Source organism: Dryas octopetala, chromosome 2, assembly GCF_963921425.1.
Source record: "Dryas octopetala chromosome 2, drDryOcto1.1, whole genome shotgun sequence".
In the NCBI taxonomy this organism is placed as follows: Eukaryota; Viridiplantae; Streptophyta; class Magnoliopsida; order Rosales; family Rosaceae; genus Dryas; species Dryas octopetala.
Genome location: NC_141367.1, coordinates 23,351,460 through 23,374,864, shown reverse-complemented (window position 1 = coordinate 23,374,864; position 23,405 = coordinate 23,351,460). Strand labels below are relative to the sequence as shown.

The 23,405-nt window shown below is 36.7% G+C and overlaps 3 protein-coding genes across 3 annotated transcripts; 1 reads left to right on the top strand and 2 right to left on the bottom strand.

Moving 5' to 3' along the window:
* Positions 1-574: 574 nt before the first annotated feature.
* LOC147294331 (Dynein light chain type 1 family protein) lies at positions 575-3,220 on the bottom strand. The gene is made up of 3 exons (XM_086233473.1): positions 2,804-3,220; positions 2,560-2,665; positions 575-871 (listed from the first exon to the last, which is right to left on the bottom strand). The coding sequence occupies exons 1-3, from the start codon at positions 2,975-2,977 to the stop codon at positions 789-791; spliced, it is 363 nt and encodes a 120-aa protein (XP_086089599.1). The 5' UTR covers positions 2,978-3,220; the 3' UTR covers positions 575-788.
* Positions 3,221-6,407: 3,187 nt separating this feature from the next.
* Positions 6,408-13,293, bottom strand: LOC147294330 (fanconi anemia group I-like protein). Its single transcript, XM_086233360.1, has 13 exons — positions 12,159-13,293; positions 11,723-11,804; positions 11,437-11,628; positions 11,001-11,065; positions 10,765-10,924; positions 10,148-10,393; positions 9,914-10,030; positions 9,516-9,707; positions 9,268-9,349; positions 7,939-8,861; positions 7,348-7,849; positions 7,079-7,269; positions 6,408-6,978 (listed from the first exon to the last, which is right to left on the bottom strand). The coding sequence occupies exons 1-13, from the start codon at positions 13,172-13,174 to the stop codon at positions 6,526-6,528; spliced, it is 4,221 nt and encodes a 1,406-aa protein (XP_086089486.1). The 5' UTR covers positions 13,175-13,293; the 3' UTR covers positions 6,408-6,525.
* Positions 13,294-17,317: 4,024 nt separating this feature from the next.
* Positions 17,318-22,775, top strand: MFP2 (multifunctional protein 2). The gene is made up of 18 exons (XM_086231636.1): positions 17,318-17,613; positions 17,891-17,962; positions 18,050-18,118; positions 18,201-18,257; positions 18,360-18,427; positions 18,507-18,588; positions 18,945-19,000; positions 19,136-19,438; positions 19,522-19,608; positions 20,215-20,389; positions 20,594-20,715; positions 20,819-20,982; positions 21,066-21,320; positions 21,444-21,565; positions 21,719-21,840; positions 21,964-22,112; positions 22,197-22,335; positions 22,555-22,775. Exons 1-18 carry the CDS (start codon positions 17,511-17,513, stop codon positions 22,588-22,590), a joined length of 2,181 nt encoding a protein of 726 aa, XP_086087762.1. The 5' UTR covers positions 17,318-17,510; the 3' UTR covers positions 22,591-22,775.
* The last annotated feature ends 630 nt before the right edge of the window (positions 22,776-23,405 follow it).

Below are 23,405 nucleotides of genomic sequence, written 5' to 3'. Positions count from 1 at the left end.
GAATCATGAAAGGCTTTCAAAGACCCATTTCTGCTTTGTTTGATCTCAAAAGAATTTGCTTTTGTAAGGAGTTACTAAGATCATGAATAAATTGAATAATTCATTTGATATGTGAAAGATCAAACTATTTACCATGCAAGTCGGAGAAGTCATTAAGTTTTGATTTATATTTCTACCTACAAAGCCTACAAAACTCTTACCACCAGTAATATTTGAAAATAATATAAGAAAAAGTGTAGTACTTTTTATTGTGAGTACCTAAATCATTCTTCTGAACTAGAAGAATGTTTAAAAAGTTAATTACACAAATATGCTTTCAAAAACTCCTCAATGTAATTAGTGAATAGTGACTAGGACCAAGGGTAGCATAATCCCCAAAAATAAGTCCCAATTTCAAAATCTTCCTAAACCAAATGTCACAATTGATTAAAAAAGGGGGGAAAATTTTTTCAATCTTTCATTTCCAACGTTTTACACAATGGATTGATTCCATTTCCAATGCCCCATATAAGTTCCATCTTCACTTCAACCGAAAATGAAAAATGAGAGAGCTTTCTGATTAACAACCAAAGACTAGAAATAATGACAGTTTGAAATTCATACCCAAGGTTCACAGCCAGTAGAGGCGACATTAGATGTACAAGTTAAGCACAAGAACGTTCAGCAAGCGATTTGCAAGCTAGCAGATTTCAATTAATACATACAAGTGCAAATTATGGCATAACCATCACAGGCTCATCATTCTATTCATCACCATCTTTTTCAACATCACAAGTTCACAACAGTGATCAACCAGATTTGAATAGCAAAACTGCTTTCTGATCCAAGTAGAAATAAACAAAGTGGTTTGTTTCATGAGTCACATATGAACCTGCATAAAGAAACATGAACATATAATTATGAATGCTTACTTAATTTAGATGTAAATTATTCAAAATTCCACATGTTATACAAAGAACGACCAAAAGAATACTACTAAGGGAGCTAGATAAAAACAATTTTCTGTTAAATTTTTAATCCCTGGATTCAGATTGAGAGGAGGATTAAAAAAAGGATTTCAAACAACTTTTATACGTTGCATTCTGAATGGACCAAGAGCAATTGCCCTTGGAAGTTCTTGTTTCATCTGGAGCTGGATGCCATATCAAAGATCACTTAAGGCATCAGACACAAGCCTTTGCCTGCTATATAGACTCTATTCCATACATCTGTCAGGATTACCTTTAAAAATAAAGGGTAGCAGCTAGTTTGAACCCAACAACCAAATATAAGTGGGAACTCAGACGCTAAACTCTGAAGCAGCCATGTCAGTTCTTGTGAAGTTCATAACAAAGTAATAAACCAACTGGATGCTCATGGAAGTAAACAGGAAACAAGCCTCATGTTTTTATTACAAAAATGTCAAGCTGACAAGTTGGTTGAATAGAAACTAAAGAAAATGCTACTCTGATTATCCATGGCAATCCCAACTGTTTTCTTTCAATAGACAAAGCCCAAACCATATTAAACAGGAATTACGGAAGCTTTGTTAAAAGCCAGGATTCATCTTAAATTTTGCACCAATCTCAAACCATTGCATGTCCCCATGCAAACAGTGGAAAACACATAGCAATGAGCAAATAAAAAATCTTTTATCCATGTCATATCCAGAAGAAGATAGGCCAACAATATATAGACATATATGGATATTTCCTGCAAACTGGGCTGGCACTTGCCTGGTAATAAATCACAAACGCAACCTCTTTAATGGATGGGATAAGAGTAACTTTTTCTTGACTCAAGTTATGCTTAGTGAACTACTTAAACCTTTCCCCCTAAAACCTTTCTAGGACAACCACCTAAGATCTTCAGCTATTGACGAACATGTTTTTGATTGCATATAGATTACATAGGAGATTGAACATCTGGCTTGCGATCACTTAAAAAGCCCTTTCAACTATTCAACCATAGCTGAATTTCTAATTTCCATTATTACAACGAATTGCTTCTGAGATTTTCCTTTACAAAGTGATATTATTCCTGAATTTAAAGGGTTGAAGAAAGAATAATAACAGAGATCCCTCCAAAATCAGGATCCTTAGGGGAATATCGGGGTTTCTCCTATTCGATTGAGCACTCTTTCATGACAACAAATAAAGTATATTATGTTGTCAGCTACGGATGACCCATCAAACCCACATGACCAAGTTTAAAAGCCATTCTACTCAGAATTTGCTAATCTGAGATAGCTACAGTGTTTTACTTAAAAACCATAAAATGCTAATCTGGCTTTACTCGACTTCAAGAGGGGATCAAATAAACATTTGCAACAGCCAGCCACTACTGTTTTAGAGCACAGGAATTAATAAAAGCTTAGATCTATTCCATACCAAACAACGCAACCCACTCTCATCACATAGGAAAAAAAAAAACCAATAGCAACTAAAAGCACAAAACTACGCATTAGATTTGTTCATTACCACCCAAAAACCTTCAAATATTAAATCTGAACAAACCACCACAATAAGAAAGAAGGAAACAAGAAGCCAGAAGAGGGAAGAGAGAAACTGATGGGGTTACCAAAATTGCGACCGACGATGCAATGCCAAGTGGGTCCATGCCTCTTATCGAACTCCTTCTTTATATGCTCCGCAACGTCCTTCTCTACGCTATGTTTCTCAAATGCCTGAATCATACCCAAACATTCAATTCTTTTTTTTTTTCTTTTTTTTCCAGAAACCCATTTCTGAACTAAATCCAAAGCTTAATTAAAACAACAAAAACAAAACACAAAGTTTGAGAGAGAGAGAGAGAGAGAGCTAACGCCGATGGCGATGTCAACAGCCTCCTTCTGCACGTCTTGGAACATGTCGGCGCTCTTGATAATGACACGCTTGCCGGTAGGCGTAGTGACCGCCGGCGAGGGTTTCCGGTCGTCGGAATTGGGCTTCACCGACAGAGCTCCAGGGACGCTGCTTCTCTTGGCGTCTTCGCTCATTCTGTTGGGTCTTTTTCGCTTTGCTTTTGCTTTAGCTTTCGAGGTGAGAGCGCTTGATTTGAGTGGGGGTTGGTTCCGATTTGGTAAACGTGTCAGAGCCTTGCTTGCTAAAGCAGGAAGAGGGCTGTTCTTTTCTGTACAGAGAAGCTAGAAGAACAACACCCTCCACATCCACCCTTTTCTTCTTGCTTTCTCTCTCTGCGACTCTCTGAATCTGTGACTGTGGAGTGGAAACTGTGGGTGTCTGTGTAATTGTGTATGTTGTGATGTCACTTTTTTTCTTTTTGGGACGCTTTTTTACCTCTTTTATTTACTGTCGACCCGTGGACCCTCGGTTTGGGTTTTGCTGTTTTTACCGCGCACGTAACGAATTTCTGGGACGAGTTTAATTTAAATGTTAATTAAGGAAAAGTACGTAACTTTTAAATTGATTTTTAAACAAAAATTGAAATTTTGAATTTGATAAAATTGTTCTTATATTACAAATAACATAAAATAAAGGGATCAAATATAAAATTTTGAAACTACATGAACCAAATCTGTTTTCAAAATAAAACATTAGGAGTAAAATTTTGTTTTTTCCCTATAATTAATTACTACATAGAAAAACGATTCTCTGATAATTTTTCAAGATAAGTAAGTTTACAGTGTTCGAATGCGATATGACAGTGTTGTTTTGACCTTAATTTCATTTGAAAATTAAAAATTGTTAATTGAAAAATTAAGGGCTTTCAACTAAAAAGCTCCTAATTTATACTTTATCCACTCAAAAACTATTACAGAGAATTTTTCACACTTAAGGACAAAAATATGTGTCGAGCGCTCGGTACTACACTATAGTAGCACATTTTTGCATATTTTTACATTGTCGTTATACTTATATATCCTTTAAAAAAATTTAAAATTTAAAATTTAAAATCTTAACCTCATGAATTTTCTAAAAAATATTAAATCATGCCTAAATACACTCAAATAAAACCTAACAACAACAAAAAATTAGAGAGTATTTAGGTCCTTTAATTTTATATTTTATTGACTAAAGCCTTATGACTTTTAGAATTCTAAATAAACTTTAATAATATTGTAACTATTTCATGTTACATAATACTGGTCCATTAGTTTTTTTTTTTTTTTTTTCACGTATACTAGACGCCGAGCGCTCGGTGGCCATTTTTCGGTAATGTATTTTTGCTTCTTCCTCGAGCCATCGATACTGATTTGTTGGCTTTATGTTAGGTTTTAACTCTCTTCACAAATCTTATTTTACACCCTAGAAGAGTATGAGGTGAACTTGTACCCTATACTCTCAAAAAATAAAAAAATGATAACATATTTCTTTCACGTGGGTAGTGGTCAAAGAGATTTATTTAGAAAAAAAAAAAACTCATAAATTTTCAATTCAAAGAAGAAATGTAATAAAGACTAAACTCTAATTTTCTGAAAAAAAAAAAATATCAAAAAACATGTAGAAGATAAGGGAGATTTTTGTTACTGCACTACAGTAGTTGAGCGCTTGGTGAACAGTGCTGATCGTTCGGCACTAATTTGCTAAAACATGGGCGTGCGTTCATCAATGTATTTTTATGGGCTTTTGAGTTAAAAAAAAAAAAATATATATATATATAGGGATTTTTTCTAGAGAAGATGTCCCCATTTTTCAATGTTTGCGGATGTGTGAACTTTAGAGAAGAACTATATATATATATGGTTATTTTTAGTTCAATACCTCAAATTTGCTTCAAATTTTAATTTAGTACATCATGTTTAAAATATTGTAATGTTATACTTCATTTTTTTAATTTGTTGCAATATCATACCTTCGTCAGTATGACTGTTAAGATATCTGTTAAATGCTGATGTGGCACTCCCACAATGCTGACTAGATGTAACGTTGTCTGACAACATGACACGTCATGCCAAGTGGCATAAAAATAATTTAAAATCTAAAAATTTAAAAATAATTATGTGCCATGATGTGCCATGTTTTTAGATTTTTAATTATTTTTTTGTCACGTGGCATGACAAGGTCTGTTATCAGACCACGTGACATCTAGTCATCATTGTGGGAGTGTCATGTAAGTGTCACATTAGCTTTTAACAGTCATACTGACGGAGGTATAACATTGTAATAAATTGAAAAAATGAGGTATAATATTGCAAGATTTTAAACATGAGATACAAAATTGAAATTTGAAGCAAACTTGAGATACTGAACCGAAATTAACCCATATATATATATATATATATACATGCTCCTTCTATTGAGGTATACCTCAACATAAATATGTTGAGGTATACCCTATTGGGGCCCACACGAGTCGTTTCGTGTCAATCCGAACCATTCATTTTTTACATCTCCATTGATAGATCATCCTTGCAAAAAATTAGCCAAATCGGAAATCATTTGTCTATCTAACTTTGATCAAATAAATGGACGAACCAAATATTTTCGATGAAACCATTCATTTGTTTTATCAAAGTTAGATAGACAAATGATTTCGGATTTGACTAATATTTTGTAAGGATGATCTATCAATGAAGATGATCCTTGCGAACTGTTCGGATCGCCACAAAATGACTCGTGTGGGCCTCAACAAGGTCATACCTCAACATAAATAAATTAAGGTATACCTCAATAGAAAAAGTCTATATATATATATATATAAACTCACTTTTAAATCTTCCTAAAAATTTTTAGGGACTTTCCAATAGGTTTCTAAAAAATGAACTCTATATTTCAGTACCTTGTTGTGTACTTGTGTGAAGAGCCTGAATGCTGATGGTTGTGTTTCAACTTTCAACCCCCGGTACCTGCAGCTCCAACTCATCCATCATTCAACTACGGGACATGCTAGACTTTTTTTTGTCGAAACAGGATATGCTACTCGGTTCTAAGAAAACTTCCCTTATCCTCTCATTGTACATTTGTAACAGACTAATCAAAACGTTTGCTCAAGATTATATTGTTTGAGAAACTCTTGCATACAACGACAGGTGCCTACAATTTTTTCTAACAATAATTGGTGACCATCACATTAAGGTTTATTGTATACATAGTTATAGTGTTTACCGTTTACTAACAAATGACGCACCATTGGATAGTGAAAAATGGGTCATTAATAGCGATGCCCTCTAAATTATTACTCTCTCATTTTGCTAACTTTATTATGTCTCTCAAATTTTAATTTGTGTCATTTGTCCCAATTCATCAATTCTGTTTCCTTTTCAATCTCTCATGCCTCCAAAAATTATTATTTATAAGCCACATTCGTAGGAGAGACGAAAAAGTTAACAGAATTGACAGACATAAACTAAACCACATGCAAACTACAATTTGAAAGCAAAGTAAGACAATGAAGTTTAGCCTGTAAAGTGAAATACTTGTGATAATTTAGATGACATTACTATAAATAGCCCGTGGGCCGTGGGAAGTTGAGAGAAGGCCAATTGAGAAATATAAAATTTCCGTATAACAAAATTACTATATACCATTATCAGTTGCCCGTATTAGCATCTGCCACATGAAAATTAGTACCTGCATATATGTTTTAGGCTTCATCATCAGAGTCCTGCACAATATTGCCTCTCTTGAACCTCTTGGCACTAGGAAGACCATCTCCATCTTCATTATCAGAGCCAGAATCCTCCGCAGCCAGAGGACTATCACATTCAGGTGATAAAATCTTATCCGAACCATTCCCTTCATTTTCATCAAGATCCTCACCTGACTCATTTTCAACTGCACTGGAATTACGATGGTTTGCTTCATGACTTGGACCTCCATTTTCTTCCCTGGTAATCTTGTTTGGCTCCATTATTCTGAAATCCCGTGCAGTGCTACGCTTGGCATGCCTTAATAAATTTACTTTGCTCACCTTGCTAAGCTGGATGAGATATTTTTCATAATCTTCTATCTGAAATATCAGCTCTGGGATGCATCTGTTCTCCCTCTTTATTTTGTTGATAATCCCCTTTTTATAATTAGCATTGTCTTGTTGTTTCTGCAATGCAAGTATGATGGAACCCCATCATCAGTTAAACATTTATGACTAACAGAAAACATTTTATAGCGCAAGTGATGTGAAAGGATCAGAGTTATACCTTTTGCATAATTTCCACGAATACATACAGAGGGGTTGTCAGCTGCTTGCACGTTACCTCCACAAGCTTCTGAAACTTAAGGCTAGGAAAAAGCTGTTTGCAACCTTTAGGAGCAATCCTAAGCTTTGACATCTGAGCTAAATGCTTGTAAAACCTCGCAGCCAATCGCAGCAAAAGCTCAGCTTGAGTATCTGCACAATTTAAAAGCATTATGCATAAATAGGAGGGGCAGACCTAAGTTCATTTCTTAGTACAAACTGCACACATACCATTAAGGCTCATTAAAACAAAGGATGATAGTACTTTCACCACTGCTTCGGCCCTAGCATAAAGATTTTCCTCAAATGCCAACCCAGGAGATTGCTCACTGTTCTGATTAAGATAAATGCTTTTCTGAGAGACTAAAGAGAATGTCTTCAATTTTTTGATGGCCCAATCCATATCAACTATAACTGCTTCAATTATGTGCAGTACACAAGAATTTATTGCAGGACTTGTCAGATGGTTTATGATGGGGTATACTTCAGACACCTTCGTTGGGACATTTCCCTGTGATCCAATAACCTGTAACAGCTCTCTAGCCATATCTTGCGATATAATTAAATCAATTGGAGGTGAGCATAAGCATATAGCAAGTGTAGCAACACTTTTTCCAACCTTGGAGTTTGTTATTTCTTTGCTCTTGCAGACACTGATAGCCCAAGCTCCATGGGAGTTCCTCAATTCGCATGGCAATTTTCCCCCAATGATCAATATCATGTCACAAATAATCTGAAGAAACAAGCTTTCTCTTTAGAAATGGATTAATATCTTCCAGAAAAATAAAGGTATAAATCAGAAAAGTCACAAATGCTGCTTACCACAACTTCACCAAAAAATGAAAGTGCAAGAAGCTCAGAAAATAGAGGCTTCAAGGCTTTCACAATGAATAACTCTTCGCTTCTTATATGTTGATCCTCAATTACAGAGACTGTTTCACATTCATTATCCGAACCAGCATGCTGAAAAGTGGAAATTGACACCATCTCTTCAAGCAAACCATTCAACTGTAAAGTCCACAAACAAATCATTATCAATTCCTTCAAGCAAATCAAGGCTAGATGAAGATTTTCCCTTTGTTCATGAACATCTTTCTTTCCCTTAGCTTCCTTTTTCTTTTGATCACTCACTAACTTTGTCCCTGATTTAAGCAAAAAAATTAATTTCAGCAAGGGGGGCCCTAGCATAGTAATCTCCCCATAGATCAAACTTCTCAACGGATCTTCATTTCGAAGAACAGGGGAAGATTTTATATGACTAAGGAAGGCATTCAAGACAAAAGAAATAATTTTAGAGCAGCATTTTGACGTCTTGCTAGTAAACTGGCTATGGTTTTGGGAAGCTGCATTATTATTAGAGTTATCAGTATTCAGTAATTTCAACACTATTTGCAATATCTCATATATACTTGAAGTTGTAAAGAAAGAAATCCGTCCTTGTGTCACTTTTGACTGCCCTAAATCAATGCTGTTGGGTATATCATGAGCAGTAGTGCGAAGATTCCCTCTTCTGATAGTACTTTGCCTGGAAAAACATGAATCCTTATCCAATGAATCATGAAGGTCAACAAAGTCAATAAGCTCCTTTTCAAGATCCAATTTCTTTCTGTCTGTTGCTTTCTCCAACTCAGTAGCAATAGCATTCAATATTACTTCAATAATTCCTGATAAGACCAAAGCGCAGCATTTCCTTTTATCTTCTTCAAAAGATGCAGAGCCTGCATCCTGAATTTGACCAAAGATGCCTGATTTGACACAAGAAGAAACTAACTGGTAAGAGGATCTGTCTTAAATAGAAATGATCAATCATTTTACTTCACCCCTTCTTGAGGTCACTTTCAAAACAAACAAAAAAAGCTGGAGAAAATAACTCAACTTTCCACTCTGACCCTTAATATTCTGTTCTCTCTCCCTTTTCCTAATTTCCTCCATTTTTCTTCACTAAGTCTCTTCTTTCAATTTTCTCTTCTAAACTATCCAGATAAATAGACAGAGTCTGACAAAACACGACACACTTTTTTGTCAAACCAAGAGTTTCAAAACATTGCAAAGTAATCCACCCAATATTGCAAATGCTTCACACAACCACAAGAGAAAAAGGGGGAGGGAAGATATGGTGTAGGATAATAAATATTTCTGATTTCTGCAAACCTTCCAAATCCTGATTTCTTAGAGACTTCCGTATCTTCAAGAAAGCGCTATAGAATGAGCCACCAGACAAATTTCTTCCTGCCTGTAGTGGTTTCATATAAATATTGTAAGATAAAAACATTTTCTTCTCTTTTTCAATCAAAACAAGAAATCACACCTGTATCCCAAAAAAATAAGAAACAAGACAGGAACAAGAAACCATATGCAATCAATTATGTCACGAGTTTTGTTCACTAGCAATCGCATACCTCATTTTCTTGTGAAAGTGAGAAACCTAAATATGCCCACGAAGAATCCAAGGTATGCTCAGTTTTACCATGTGGTTGTAGAAGCAGCATCCAAGAAACACAAGATAGAAGACAATCTAAGGGCTCTTCAACATAAGCTTTGCCACTCTCTGATTTAACGCAGCAGCTAATTTGTAGTTGCACATCTGCATCCTGCCAAGATAGTCCTTCTATGTTAAGCATGAAGTTATCAATTGTATCAACTTTGTGCCAGATGCATAAGAAGCACTGTTTCAGTTTCTTTCCATGACATCTGACATGATGAACAATAAGTTTTACACAATAATGGATCAAACCTTGGAATTCAGAAAGAGCATAAAGCTTCAGAAAACAAGCAATCACAAGCATATGTAGTCTACCTCCTTAAAGAACTGGAGGAAGTGAGGCAACAGAAAATCAAAGACAGCCCCCCCACTTGACGGGTCCACCAACACAAGCTTCACAAGTCCATGATACATGACTTCTTTGACATTTGCCTGAAAACAGGAACCCAATTATAATTTATATTTGGAGGATGGAGATGTTCAAACAAAAAGAGAATAACATAAGCTTTTTTTTAAAAAAAAGTAGGAAACTCAAGATAAATACAACACCTGCTGATAAAGACATCTCTGAAGCAAACCACTAAGCTCTTGAAAGAGGCTTCCCCCCACACTGTAGGGTATCTCAGATTGCTGGCTGCTACTGGCTTGGCTAGATGACTCTTGAAAAGATATTAGGTCATCTTTCTTGAATTGCTTTTCTGCCAGAATAAGATCAAGAACAGCACCAGTTGCTGCAAGACGAACTGTATCTTCTCGTCTAAACATCGCCTTCCGCATTACCAAAATAGTGTAATCCTGGATTGTTGAATTAAACAAGTGAATAAATATACTAGTGTATATTAAGGACATCAACACAAATTCTCACTTGTAAATAGCATACTTTGTACTCAAGACATGACCATATGAGAGAGATTCGATATATCATATCTCACAATTCAAATTTTTGTTTTCAGGGTCATGCATCATACCACTGAAAATGATACACACTCGTGAATATTACACACTGTTAGTTGAACTTTTCAATGTCCGAAAACTTGGATTCTGTGCATATTCCAGGTGATCATAAAAAAACAGAAGCTTTTCAATGCAGCTTAAGTACTTTATATCCCAATTAACAAGTACAAATATACCATTTTGATAGATTAAAACAATGAAACAATAAGTACCTTAAGATCACGGCTGAACTTGATGAGAGGCAATAAAGCAGTGACAAGATGAGCAGCAACCTTGCCATGCATGAAAGTGAAATAATCCAGCAATTCCTTCAGCCGGGAAACATGCTCTAACATGGGGTAGGGATAACTTTGAACCAGATTCCCAAGCAGTCTGCACATAAGAAGTACTAAAGCTTAACAGAAAACATAGTACCGGCATCAAAGTTGAGCAGTTAAACTGCAATTACCTTATTATTGCCATGCTCTGCTCTGGCTTTAAAGAAAGGATGCGAAATTTACACTGCTCAATAATCTATAAGACATTGAATCAAACAATTAATGTTGTATGACTGTAAGAGGTTAGATGGGAACACTAACTGGTTAAACGTGATTTGCTCTGTCTTCCAATTACATGCAATCAGCTTTATTAAATTGATTTCTCTAAAAGAGAAAAAGACGCCTTTCAGATACTTTTTCAAACTAAATTCCATACACTAAATATGTGGGGGTGTTGCACAGCTCTATGACAGGTAAAGGTTAAGTACTGCACCCTATATGAGGATATGCCTTTATAAATAACATTCCATACATGCATTTTCTTCTTTCCTCCTCCCCAACCCCAAAATTATGCAGAGCATTTTCAAACATTATTATGTGATCCCATAGTCATACAGTTCTACTGACCTCATTCCTTGCCATATCATGGGCCTCAAATAGAGCCTTCAGCATCTGAATAGCAAGCTCCTCGATGCCTAACAAACCATTTGAGTTGCAGAGCTCTTTATGATTTCCCTCTTCCACTGACTCTAGCAATAAGAAAGCAAACTGCAAAATGCTAGGCACAATATGTTCCCTTCCATAGTTGCTCTCTTTAACCTAAAATTTAACGAAATAGTGAATACTGCCAAACTATATAAGCTTGAAACAACATATGCCCACATACAAACGATAACAAAGAAAAGGCAATTACAGCTCTTAGCATGGCTTTCTCCACTACTTTGACATTCTGCAGATATTCTTTCATCATGTCGTCCGGTATCCACTTACAATCTCTGTAAGATAAGGAAGAGTTTGCAAACAAGTTACCTAAATAGGTAGAATAACCAAAACATTGTGTTTTCAAGAAAAAAAAAAAAAAACTACATACATAGTGGACTAGACATGAACAAATGTGACACATCCTGACACAGTTTATGATCAAATAGACAAGTTGATAGAACCCACATGGAAAGCTAATCATTTTAACTAAATTGGTGTTCATGCAGTCACCTAATCCACAATATGACTAGTTTCAAATGTTATGGTATCAAATGACTTAATTATGAAATAGTTCATAGTAAGCATTCACTACAACTTAAAAGAAAATTAAACAAATAACAAAAAAGGAAAAAGCATGCAACTCATACTTGGCAAACTTGTAATTACTGTACGCTGAAAGCAGCGCTATTTTCAAAGCTCCCATCGAACTCTCACCAAACCTCCGAACCCTCGAAACCGATAACAAAACAGCAACAGTGAAATGATTGAAAGCTCTAAGATCCGACCTCACAAGCCCCATCACCTCTTGTCCCAATGTAGGGTCCTGCTTCACCGCAAAGTTAACGTGGAGCAACACTGTCCCTTCAACTTGCCTAACTATAGAGCTCACCTTCGACCCCATTTTCGACCCAAAAAACATCACAATCCCTTCAATCACCTCCCTCTTACTAAACCCTTTGGACGCAAGAACCAGCAACTGGTACACAAGCGACGGCAAGTCTTGCAAGTCTAAGCTCGGCATTCCCACAAACACCTTGTCGACAAACTCTCTAGCCCTTATTTTATCGAGAACCGGAAAGTCCCGGACAATCGAAACCATCTTGATCACCAACCCTTTAGTCCATTTGAACCCAAAAATTTTATCAATCACCGAATTAACAAAATGGGCGCCGCGTTCGATCTCCTCGGCATTTCGAATCAAGCTCAAGCACCGAGGAAGGAGGTCGAGGATCTGGGCATTCTCGGAATCCACGATTTGGGGCAAAAACGACACAATGGGTTCGACTATTTGGGGAAGATCGGTAATGGGTATGTACGGCAATTGGGCTTGGAAGAACTGGAGGGTCTTGAGGGAGTTGGGGTCGTGTGGGATTCTGAAGGAGGTGAAGAGACTGGTGTAGGAGAGGAGGAGAGAGGAGAGGAGGGTAGAGAGAGAGTGGGTTTGGGGAGATAGGGAGATGAGAGAGAGAAGAGAGAGTGTGTACTCGGAGACTGGCTTCGATGGTGAAGAGGATTGAGAGCGAGAGGTGAGGTGTGAGAGGAGGGTTGGGTGGGACGTGGTGGAGAGAAGGTAGGAGGGGACTGGTGCGCAGGATTGGGCTAAGCGTATGATATCAGTGTCTGTTAGAGGTGGTGGTTGTTGTTCTCTGGTGGTGGTGCTCATGGTTGCGTTGGTTTTCTCTGAAACTCTATCGTTTATTGGTTTCTCGGTCGCCGGAGATTTTGATGTGGCGGTGGCGAGAGCGGTGGAGCGAAGCTGCGAAGGGTTCTCTGGAGTCTGGAGTTTCGACTCCGAGTTCTGGTTTTTGGCGCGGGAGAGTTACGCTTTTAATTACGCGCTTTTTAAAATTAAGCGCTTCTATTACGGTATTACCCCTACGGCCCCTACCTAGTTGCTGCTTATGACGATTTGATCTGAACCTAATGATGGGCATTTAGGGCCCGTTTGGAACTGCTTCTTATAAACGCTTATAATCAGTAGCGCTTTTGTTGGAAGCAATTATGCTCATAAGCACATATAAATTTTTATAAAAAATTCAAGTATTTCATGCAAAAGCACTTAAAAGTGTTTCTTGAAGAAGCACTTGACAGGTGCTTCTCAAAAAATCACTTAAAAACGCTTTTATAATCCATAAGCACTTTTATTTATTTCTGCCAAACGCAACCAAAAGCGCTTTTACTAATTTGAAAGCGCTTTTATCAATTTTAAAAGTAGTGTCAAACGGGCCTTAAGGCCTATTTAAGAGTGCTTATGTAAAAATGCTTTTGTTTGGTATCACTTTTTAGAAATGTTTTTATTAGAAGCACATAAGTTTTTTTCCATAAAAAAATTAAAGTGTTTCTTCATGATAGGTGATTTTCTAAAAAATGCTTCCAAATACTTTAATGACCAAAAACATTTTTAATTTTTTTTTACAAAAACTTTTAAAAACACTCATTAAACCTTCTTAGAGTACTACTAAGTGCTAACACAGGCCTTTAGTATTCTCTTCATCTAGAAAATGTAATGAGTTCAAATCTCATAAAAAATAGTTAATTAATTTAAAAATAAAAAAGAATAATCACTCACTAAAGTCAACGTCTATGTAACTATGTAACTCGAATTTTTTTTTTATAAAGAAGTTCAACGAATATAATTCAAATCTAAAAAAAGAAGCTTAGTAGTGAAAAAAATTAAAACAAACTAAAAAAATCAGGGCAACCCATAAGAGAAAAAAAAAAGAATTATACATTAAATTTTGATTGAATTGGACTTGTAATCCATTACAAAGAGTATTGCTAAACATATTAAAATTTTGCCCCAAATTTGAATCTAAATAATGTTGCAATGCATTCCACATAAACTAGCACATCATTTGTGATTTAAATTTAAGATTCATAATATTTTATTTTTTGTTATATTAGAGGAAAACAAACCTGGACATATTATAATTTTAACTTATTACTCTGTTCATCTTTAGCACTTAGACTAATCCTAATTATTCCTAAGAACTTAGATCTCTAGCATTGTAGAGACTAAAGAGTAATGACTAATGACCATGTGTATTAATGCAAATAAGTTGGATTATTGAATGCACAGTTCACAAGTGGCGTGCCATCTCATGTTGTAAGCCAATATCGCAGTCCGTTTGGAGCCCAAATTGAACGTTGGACAAGGCTTGAGCCCATGCTATGCCACTGCCTGGTTCGTAGTCACCCACTAGACTCCAATCACGAGCGTACGGCCCAACTACAAATGCAATTGACGACGGCCTACCACCTTAGACAGAAAGACTTGGGGGCCTCCTATCTTTGACTATAAGCAGTCTAGCCTCACACAGTCACACTCCCTCTTTTGTCCCCATCCGGAGTGGAATGAGCAGGAACGCTGCCTAGTTTTATTTGGGGCACGCCAGACGAGGAGTGGATGACATCGAAATGAGTGAAGCTTGGAAGGAACAACTGACTCGTAAGTCGTAAGCATCTGATCCGTTTAGCTTCGAAGAATATTACTCCACGCTCTCCCGAAGGCATCACCTAAGCCACCGCCAATCGAAAGATGCCAACGAATTGTTATTAAATTAATATATCCATTCGGCTTTCAGCTGTCTGACGTGGCTTGCCTTTGACGAAACGCGATGGGTGTGATATTGAAAACTTCAAGAAAAAACTGTATTTGCTTAATGGCAGAACTCAGAAGAGATGGCCTTCCTGCTCCGACTTCGACTTGCATGAAAAATGCGTGCCATACACGGTCGGTTTGAGATTTTTTATGGTGAGAAGTCTTCTTAATATTTTTTTTTTCAAAAATATGTAAGGATAGGTAGGTTTGGTTGGACTTGGTTTTAGGTCAAACCATCACCAAATTATAGAAGCCTAAAACTGAAAGTGTGGTATACCAAAAATTTTGGTTTGGATTAGTTTAGTTTGATTTTTCAAAGCTCAACATTATTTTACAAGCCCAATATTATTTTTTAAGCCCAAAATTTCTAAAATATAGTGATTATTTTTTAAAAAGTGAGTAAAATCTTTTTTCAAGTTCTATTAAGAACTTTTAATCCAATTGTTAAAATTTTAGAAATTTAACTCTCAAAGATCTTATCGAGAAGTGCTCAAACACCTATAAACAATACTCAATAGGGTTTGAGCACTATTCAATAGTGATTAAAGCACTTCTTGATAAGAATTGAGCACTACTCAAATTTAAATTTATAAATTTTTAAATAAATGATTAAAAGTCTTTAAATAGAACAAATTTTGTTAATTTTTCAAATTTCTCAAACTAAAACAACTAGCTATTCCCAAACGACTCCTTACCATAAACAATGAGAGCAGTTTTGCTCACCTCCTTTAACTAGGGTGTATGCTCACCTCCCTTCTCAAATCATAACATCTGTTTAAAAAATTAACTTTGAGTTAACATATTGTATATTTAATTATTTTTATTTTTTTACACAAAACTCTCTCACATTCTCTCTCTCTCTCTCTCTCTCTCTCTCTCTCTCTCTCTCGGACACCTTTCTCCTCTCGCCTCTCTCATCTCTCTTGATCTCCCTTGCCGCCGCCACCCCCTAGCCCCTCTCACCTCTCTGCATTTCTCTCTCTGCCTCCGGCATATATGGACCTTCTTCACCACGCTCTCTCCAATGGACAACTTCCCATGATTGTGGCAACCTGCCAGGAGGGCAACCCAAACAGCAATCCCAAGTTCAATGCTCACTCATGGAATCTATTAGCTCACGAGCTTCTTCAACTCGTCTAGCACGAGCCAATACCTTAACCATACAAGCATAATGTTTCTTCCCTGGAGGATCTTGTACTTGTCAACCATGATATCGAACCAATACCATATGTCATCTATGTTTCATCTATGGAACCCATCTAATCAAAGAAAGCACTAGCATAAGGAAGGGATCCACACAGGGACGGAGCCAGGATTTAGAAGTCAGGGGGGCTAAACTAAAAAAACTTCGACGGTACTAGAAAAAAATTTCATTAATAAATAAAAAAGATACATTTACTTAGAGGAGATATAGTGAGCCGCACCCCTAAAAATCCATATCTATACAAAAATATAGACTCAAAACCAACAACAAAACAATACAACAAGCAATGCAAATACAAGAGAAAAGAAAATGTGTTTGCTCTTGCTGAGATGAAAACATGCTTGTTGCTGGGAGTGATGGGTGAGTGGGTGATGTTTTGTATTTTTTTAATTGGGCTGGGCTGGGCTGTAATAGATACATAGCTTTTTAAAAATAAAAAAAAATTTAGGGGGTGCTGGAGCACGCCCAGCCCCCTACTATGATTCGTCCCTGGATCCACATTTAGACTACATGTTAATGACTGCAGTACCCAAAACTTTATCAAAATCAAGCTTTCTCAAAATATAGCCATGTATGAATTTACCCAATTTTAACAATCCAAAATCGGTGGGATTTTGGGGGGTTTCGGTGGGAAGAGGCTGGGGGTGGGATTTTGGGGATATTGGCTGGGGGCGGTGGTTGCTAGAGGTAGAGAGAGAAATGCAGATAGGTGAAAGGAGAGAGAGAGAGAGAGTTTTGCATAAAAAAAATAAAAAATAATTAAATATGCAATATGTTAACTAAGGGTTAATATTTTAAACAGATATTATGATTTAAGAAAAGAGGTGAGTATACACCCTAGTTAAAGGAGGTGAACAAAACTGCTCTCATAGACAATGTCATCAATCCACAATTGCTCAAAACCTAAAAAGGGCCCAGAAGTCCAAATTACCACACTATATTTAGCAATGCGAGCGTGGCGGGACTCTCCATAAAAACGAGTAAAGTGAGCATCGGTCTTCCATAGACCCAAGCCACACTAAAGATCTGCCAAATCTAGTTTCCTTACAAACCTTTCCAACGTCACCGCGAAACAGTGAGACACAAACACATCGCCTCTCCCTCGCCACAATTAAAACGCCTCCATTATTGGAATTCAGAGAACCAGAGAGAAGCAGAAGCACTACTGCAGTGGTAGTAGCAACTAACTAGCAAATGGGTAGCAACGCAAAGGGTCGGACCGTCCTCCAAGTCGGAGCTGATGGGGTTGCTCTCATCACCATCATCAACCCTCCTGTCAATTCTCTCTCATTCGATGGTATTTTCTTTTTTCTCCAAATTTACCCATCAGACCTTAAATCTCTGGCTTATTTTGATGCTTTCGTTTGGTGATCCTTCAAGTATTTATGTATGTTTCAATTATTGGGTTTGCTTGTGCACAAATAGTTGAATTTACTACTCGTTCGTCGTTGGTCCATGATTTGATTCAAATATCTTTGCGAATTTTGGTTGCCAAGTCTATTGGCTTTGATTTTGGTTCAAAATCAAAGCCATGGCTGCTCAAAATTTTACTAATTCTCATCTTTATCTTTCAGTATTATTCAGCTTGAAAGACAGCTATGAGGAGGCTTTACGAAGAGATGATGTGAAGGCAATTGTTATTACAGGTAATTGCGCAGTTTGTTAATATTTTTTTTAAAGCTTGAAAATTGAAATATTTTAGTAATGAAGCTAATGCTGTGTTGTTGGAGCAGGAGCAAAAGGCAAATTTTCTGGGGGCTTCGATATTACTGCTTTTGGTGGACTCCAAGGGGGACAAAATGGTATGTTTTCTGTTTTATGTTTTTTTATATTCTAGTTTATGCATTACTACATATTCTACTAAGTTCCTGTTATATTCTACAGTGGAGCTTGCAAAGCCTGGTTCTATATCCGTTGAGCTTACCACGGACACTTTAGAAGGTATATATATGTTTTTCTTTTGTTTTTTAATATATATATATTTTTTTCTAATAAGAATACCCTGAACTCTGTTGAACTATGATTGGTTGCCTAATTTTGCAGCTGCTAGGAAGCCTTCAGTTGCTGCCATTGATGGCCTTGCATTGGGAGGAGGATTGGAGGTTGCCATGGTATGTGTTGCAATTGTTTTTGACTGAAAGCCTTTCTGCTGGGATTTTGTTTGATGAAATTTTGATGCTCTTGTGTCAGGCATGCCATGCCCGGATATCAACTCCTACTGCACAATTAGGCTTGCCCGAACTTCAACTTGGACTCATTCCTGGATTTGGAGGTATGGTTATATTTTTTGTATTGATTGAGTATATTGTTTATATTTAGTAGTAGCTATTGTATTGATATAACACTCGTGTAGTATTTAATTTTTCAGTTAACGTTATGAATGTTATGATGTGTTCCCCATCTGTAATCTTCTTTGGTTTTAGACCTTGCCAAGCATGTTTTGCTCTTGATATATCAATAAAATTCCAGTGTTATGTTTTGCACAGTAAATTTAAGTTGTGTAATTTTGAAATGTCATTATCAAAATCTGTTGAGGTATTATGTTGAATTGCCTTCACATTGAAGGTTTCAACTAAAGAGCTGTAAAATTATCCTGTATTGCAATCACATGATCTGGAATATTTTCAGGAACGCAACGGCTTCCGCGTCTTGTTGGAATCTCAAAGGCACTTGAAATGATGCTGGTGTGTTGTGGTTACTTTCTTTATTTGGTCTTTAATGAACATCTAATAAAAGTTTGACATGCTAACTGTATCAATTTTGATTACATTCCCTTCCCCTTCTCCATTCCCCATTCCCATTTCTTTTTGCCTAATTAGACATCAAAACCGGTTAAAGGGGAAGAGGCTTATAATTTAGGCCTTGTTGATGCTGTTGTTTCACCTGGTGAGTTGGTAAGCACTGCACGTCAGTGGGCCTTGGATATCTTGGACCGTAGAAAACCATGGGTTGCTAGTCTTCAAAGGGGTGACAAATTAGAGCCCCTTGGCGAAGCTAGGGAAATACTTAAATTTGCGAGAGCTCAAGTCCGGAAGCAGGCTCCCAACCTCAAACACCCATTGGTTTGCATTGATGTTGTTGAAGAGGGTATAGCTTCTGGTGGCCGGTCTGGACTTTGGAAGGTCCGTATCTGTTTCAATATTGTTTTTGGTTTTTCCTAACTTATTGACATGTAATTGTGAGACATTGTTCCTCGCTATTGCAGGAGGCTGAAGCTTTTCAAGGACTACTGCATTCTGACACTTGCAAGAGCTTGGTCCACATCTTCTTTGCTCAACGTGGAACTTCAAAGGTTTGACACGTAACTTTTAATTATATATCTCTAAAAGATCAGGCATCCCTGCAATAGAATTTTAAACTGGATATATCTATACTGTTTGTTTTCAAACAACATATACTTGGTCAAATTCAACAATCTTTGATTCCTATGGAAGCAGAATGAGTGTGTGGATTTTTACTGAACTTAATTGATGTTTTGTCAATACATTGTTATTTAATTATTTTTTGATGGAAGTTTAGAGTCATGATTGTTAAACTGCCATACTATAGTGGCTAAATTTAACTGCTTTTGGTTGAATATTGATAAGAATAGGTGTTTTTTAAAAAACTGAACCAATCTTTGGAATCACAATTCTTACAGAATAAGCATATGATGTCTTTTGCAGAATAACCTATTCTAATGTTATATAAATCTGTCAGTAGATGTAACTAATGTGAAATTTTTTGTATATTATTATATAAAAATGAGTACGATTTCATTGCTAGAACCAAGTATCTTTGGATATGTGCGACACTATACACTTTCTAAGTTGCAAACTGAAATTCAGCCTTACCAATCTTGACCACCTTTTCTTTAACTTAATTTTCCTAACACTTGTCATCTCATAACCATGTTTAGGTCCCCGGGGTTACTGATCTTGGTTTGGTGCCTAGACGAGTGACTAAGGTTGCTGTCCTCGGTGGTGGGTTAATGGGCTCTGGAATAGCCACGGCATTGATTCTTAGTAATTATCCTGTGATCCTGAAAGAAGTAAATGATAAGTTCTTGCAGTCTGGGATTGATAGAGTCAGAGGTGAGGCTAGAAGTCCTTGTTAAGATTAAAGCTTCCACTTTAGTATCTTATTGTCAGTTGATATTTGCTTCTGAAAGCTTTATCTTTCTATTATTTCTAATAAATTGTGTTTTTTAGTAACTGGATTCCTGTGTTATAATGACGGCTAATTGTTAAGTATATTGTAATGATAATCTGCTATAAGTTGTCAATTTTGTGGTCCAGCCAATCTGCAGAGCCGTGTTAAGAAAGGAAAAATGACTCAAGAAAAGTTTGAAAAGACCTTCTCTCTTCTTAAGGGTGTCCTGGATTATGAAAGCTTTAAAGATGTGGACATGGTCATAGAGGTAGTTTTTGAAGCATGTTGTTCTGGTTCACCCTTCTTACTGTTCTTTTGATTGAGAGTAAGGTGAAAAGGCCTGAAATATTCATCCTCTATGCTTGGAACAGGCGGTTATTGAGAAAGTTGATTTAAAGCAACAAATTTTTGCTGATCTTGAAAAATATTGCCCAAAACACTGCATACTCGCAAGCAACACGTCTACAATTGACTTGAACCTCATTGGAGAAAGGACCAAGTCCCACGATCGGATTATTGGAGCCCATTTTTTTAGGTAATACTATACAGTGTACAATTGTCCTGGTTTAATCTTCCTCAAATTGTTAACTTGAGCACTGATTTTTGCTGTTGATGCAGTCCAGCGCATGTCATGCCACTTTTGGAAATTGTTCGGACTAATCAGACATCTCCCCAAGTTATTGTTGATCTGCTAGAAGTTGGGAAAAAGATAAAGAAAACTCCAGTTGTTGTTGGTAATTGCACAGGATTTGCTGTGAACAGAATGTTCTTTCCTTACACGCAAGCTGCTCTTTTGCTAGTTGAACGTGGTGCTGATCTCTACCAAATTGATAGGGCAATCACCAAATTTGGGATGCCTATGGGCCCATTCAGGTCAATCATACTTTATAAAATGATTATGATTTGGTTCTTTTGTTCTCCCCCCACCCCTCTCCAAAGATTCCTTCTTTGTTTTTTTGCATTCAACTGGGTTTTGTTTTCTATTTATTCATGCAGATTGTGTGATCTGGTTGGGTTTGGTGTGGCAATTGCAACTGGCACGCAATTTGTTTTGAACTTTCCTGAGCGGACATATAAATCATTGCTTATCCCTATGATGCAGGAAGATGGGAGAGCAGGTAATAATTTGTTGTTGAAGTTGTAGGTGGCTAGTGATGTATTTATTTATCAACTACTTTTAAACTTCAGCACAGATTAGTTAGTAAGTATTTCTCATTTTCCCATTATAACAAGAAAGGTATTTCTCATTTGCATGTTTTCTGCTGTGTTAGGTGAAAGTACTCGAAGGGGTTTCTATCTTTATAATGATAAACGCAAAACTAGCCCAGATCCTGAATTGAAAAAATATATTGAGAAGTCAAGGAGCATTTCTGGTGTTTCCATAGACCCTAAGGTCTCTCTCTCTCTCTCTCTCTCTCTCTCTCTCAGACTGGAACTCGTAATCTCTATCTCAAGTATAATATTAATGATTTAATCTCTGGGGCAATTTTTGTGCCATTTGAAATTTCAAACACAGCTTTCGAAGTTAGCAGAAAAGGACATTGTGGAGATGATATTTTTCCCTGTTGTGAATGAGGCCTGCCGAGTGTTTGCTGAAGGTATTTCTGTGAAAGCTGCTGACCTTGACATTGCTTCAGTCATGGGCATGGGTTTTCCACCATACAGGTGTGTATTTTATATGGATTTGTTGGGCACACTTTCATAAAAGCCATAAAATGTGCTCTAACTTATTTGGATACGTCTGATCAGGGGAGGTATCATGTTCTGGGCTGACTCACTTGGATCCAAATACATCCACTCAAGATTGCAAGAATGGTCAAATATTTATGGTGAATTTTTCAAGCCTTGTGCCTTTTTGGCTGAAAGAGCTGCAAAGGGGGCTCCTCTGGTAAGAAACCCGAAACCATGTTATGTTAATTATCTTGTACTCTTAGCCTCTTACATGTGCAAAATTGTATGATTGAATGTTATGCCATGCTTCATGAGCCCAATACTATTGTGGCTTGTGTGCTAGTCTAGATTAGAATACTGGTTATGGAATATGGTACATTTGGTATATATAGTTTTTTTTTTCTGTCTTAATAGTGTTTCCACTGCTTCCTTGCAGAGTTCTCCATTGAAGCAAGCAAAATCTCGGTTATAAGGTGGTTTCCTCAGGGCATTGCAATTGTTGGTTTCTACTAGTCTTCTTTTTCCAAGTTTTAGATGGCTCGCAATAAATAAATAATGTACGAGGAGGTGGGAAATTTGGGTATCGCAGGATATGTGCAATAATTATTCACAGATATTCCTTTTTCTTTTTCAATTTTATAATATTATTCATAGATATTTCTAGGGGTATGTTCGGTATGGTTACCAAACCAAGAACCCCAAACCCCAAACCGTGTACCGACTGGACCCTCCTCAGTTGGCCAGCCCAGCCCAGTCCAGTGTACCACCCTCCTCCTCCCCTTTCTTTCTCTATCCCAGCACGGCGCTGGTGTAAGTGGAGCCCCTGTGTCTAAAAACCACTTCTTCCATACTCATTACTCAACCTCTTGAATCACAAAACTGATGAGTGTAAAAGCTACAGGAATATACAATGCAGACGATGATGTTGGAAAATATTAGAAACCAAAATAAAAATATTATTGATTAGTGCCTCGTCACCAGCTGCCTGCAATAGAATTGAATGAATTGTCAGAAGAGCAAAAGTTGTAGGAAGCAATATTGCCAGAAGACCACGTGAAGCTAGCTTTCTAAATAGTAGAACCAAAAGGCAGGTGACACTCAGTGATTGATTAGGTGACTCACTATTAATGCTGCCACTCAGTGATTAGGATATTTTTAATTAATTTTTATATATTAATGTATTATATAAATTAAAAAATATTTAAATTATTAATTATAGAATTTAGGATATAAAAAGGGTTTAAGATTTATAAATTTATATATTTTTTATATAAATTATAAAAATGT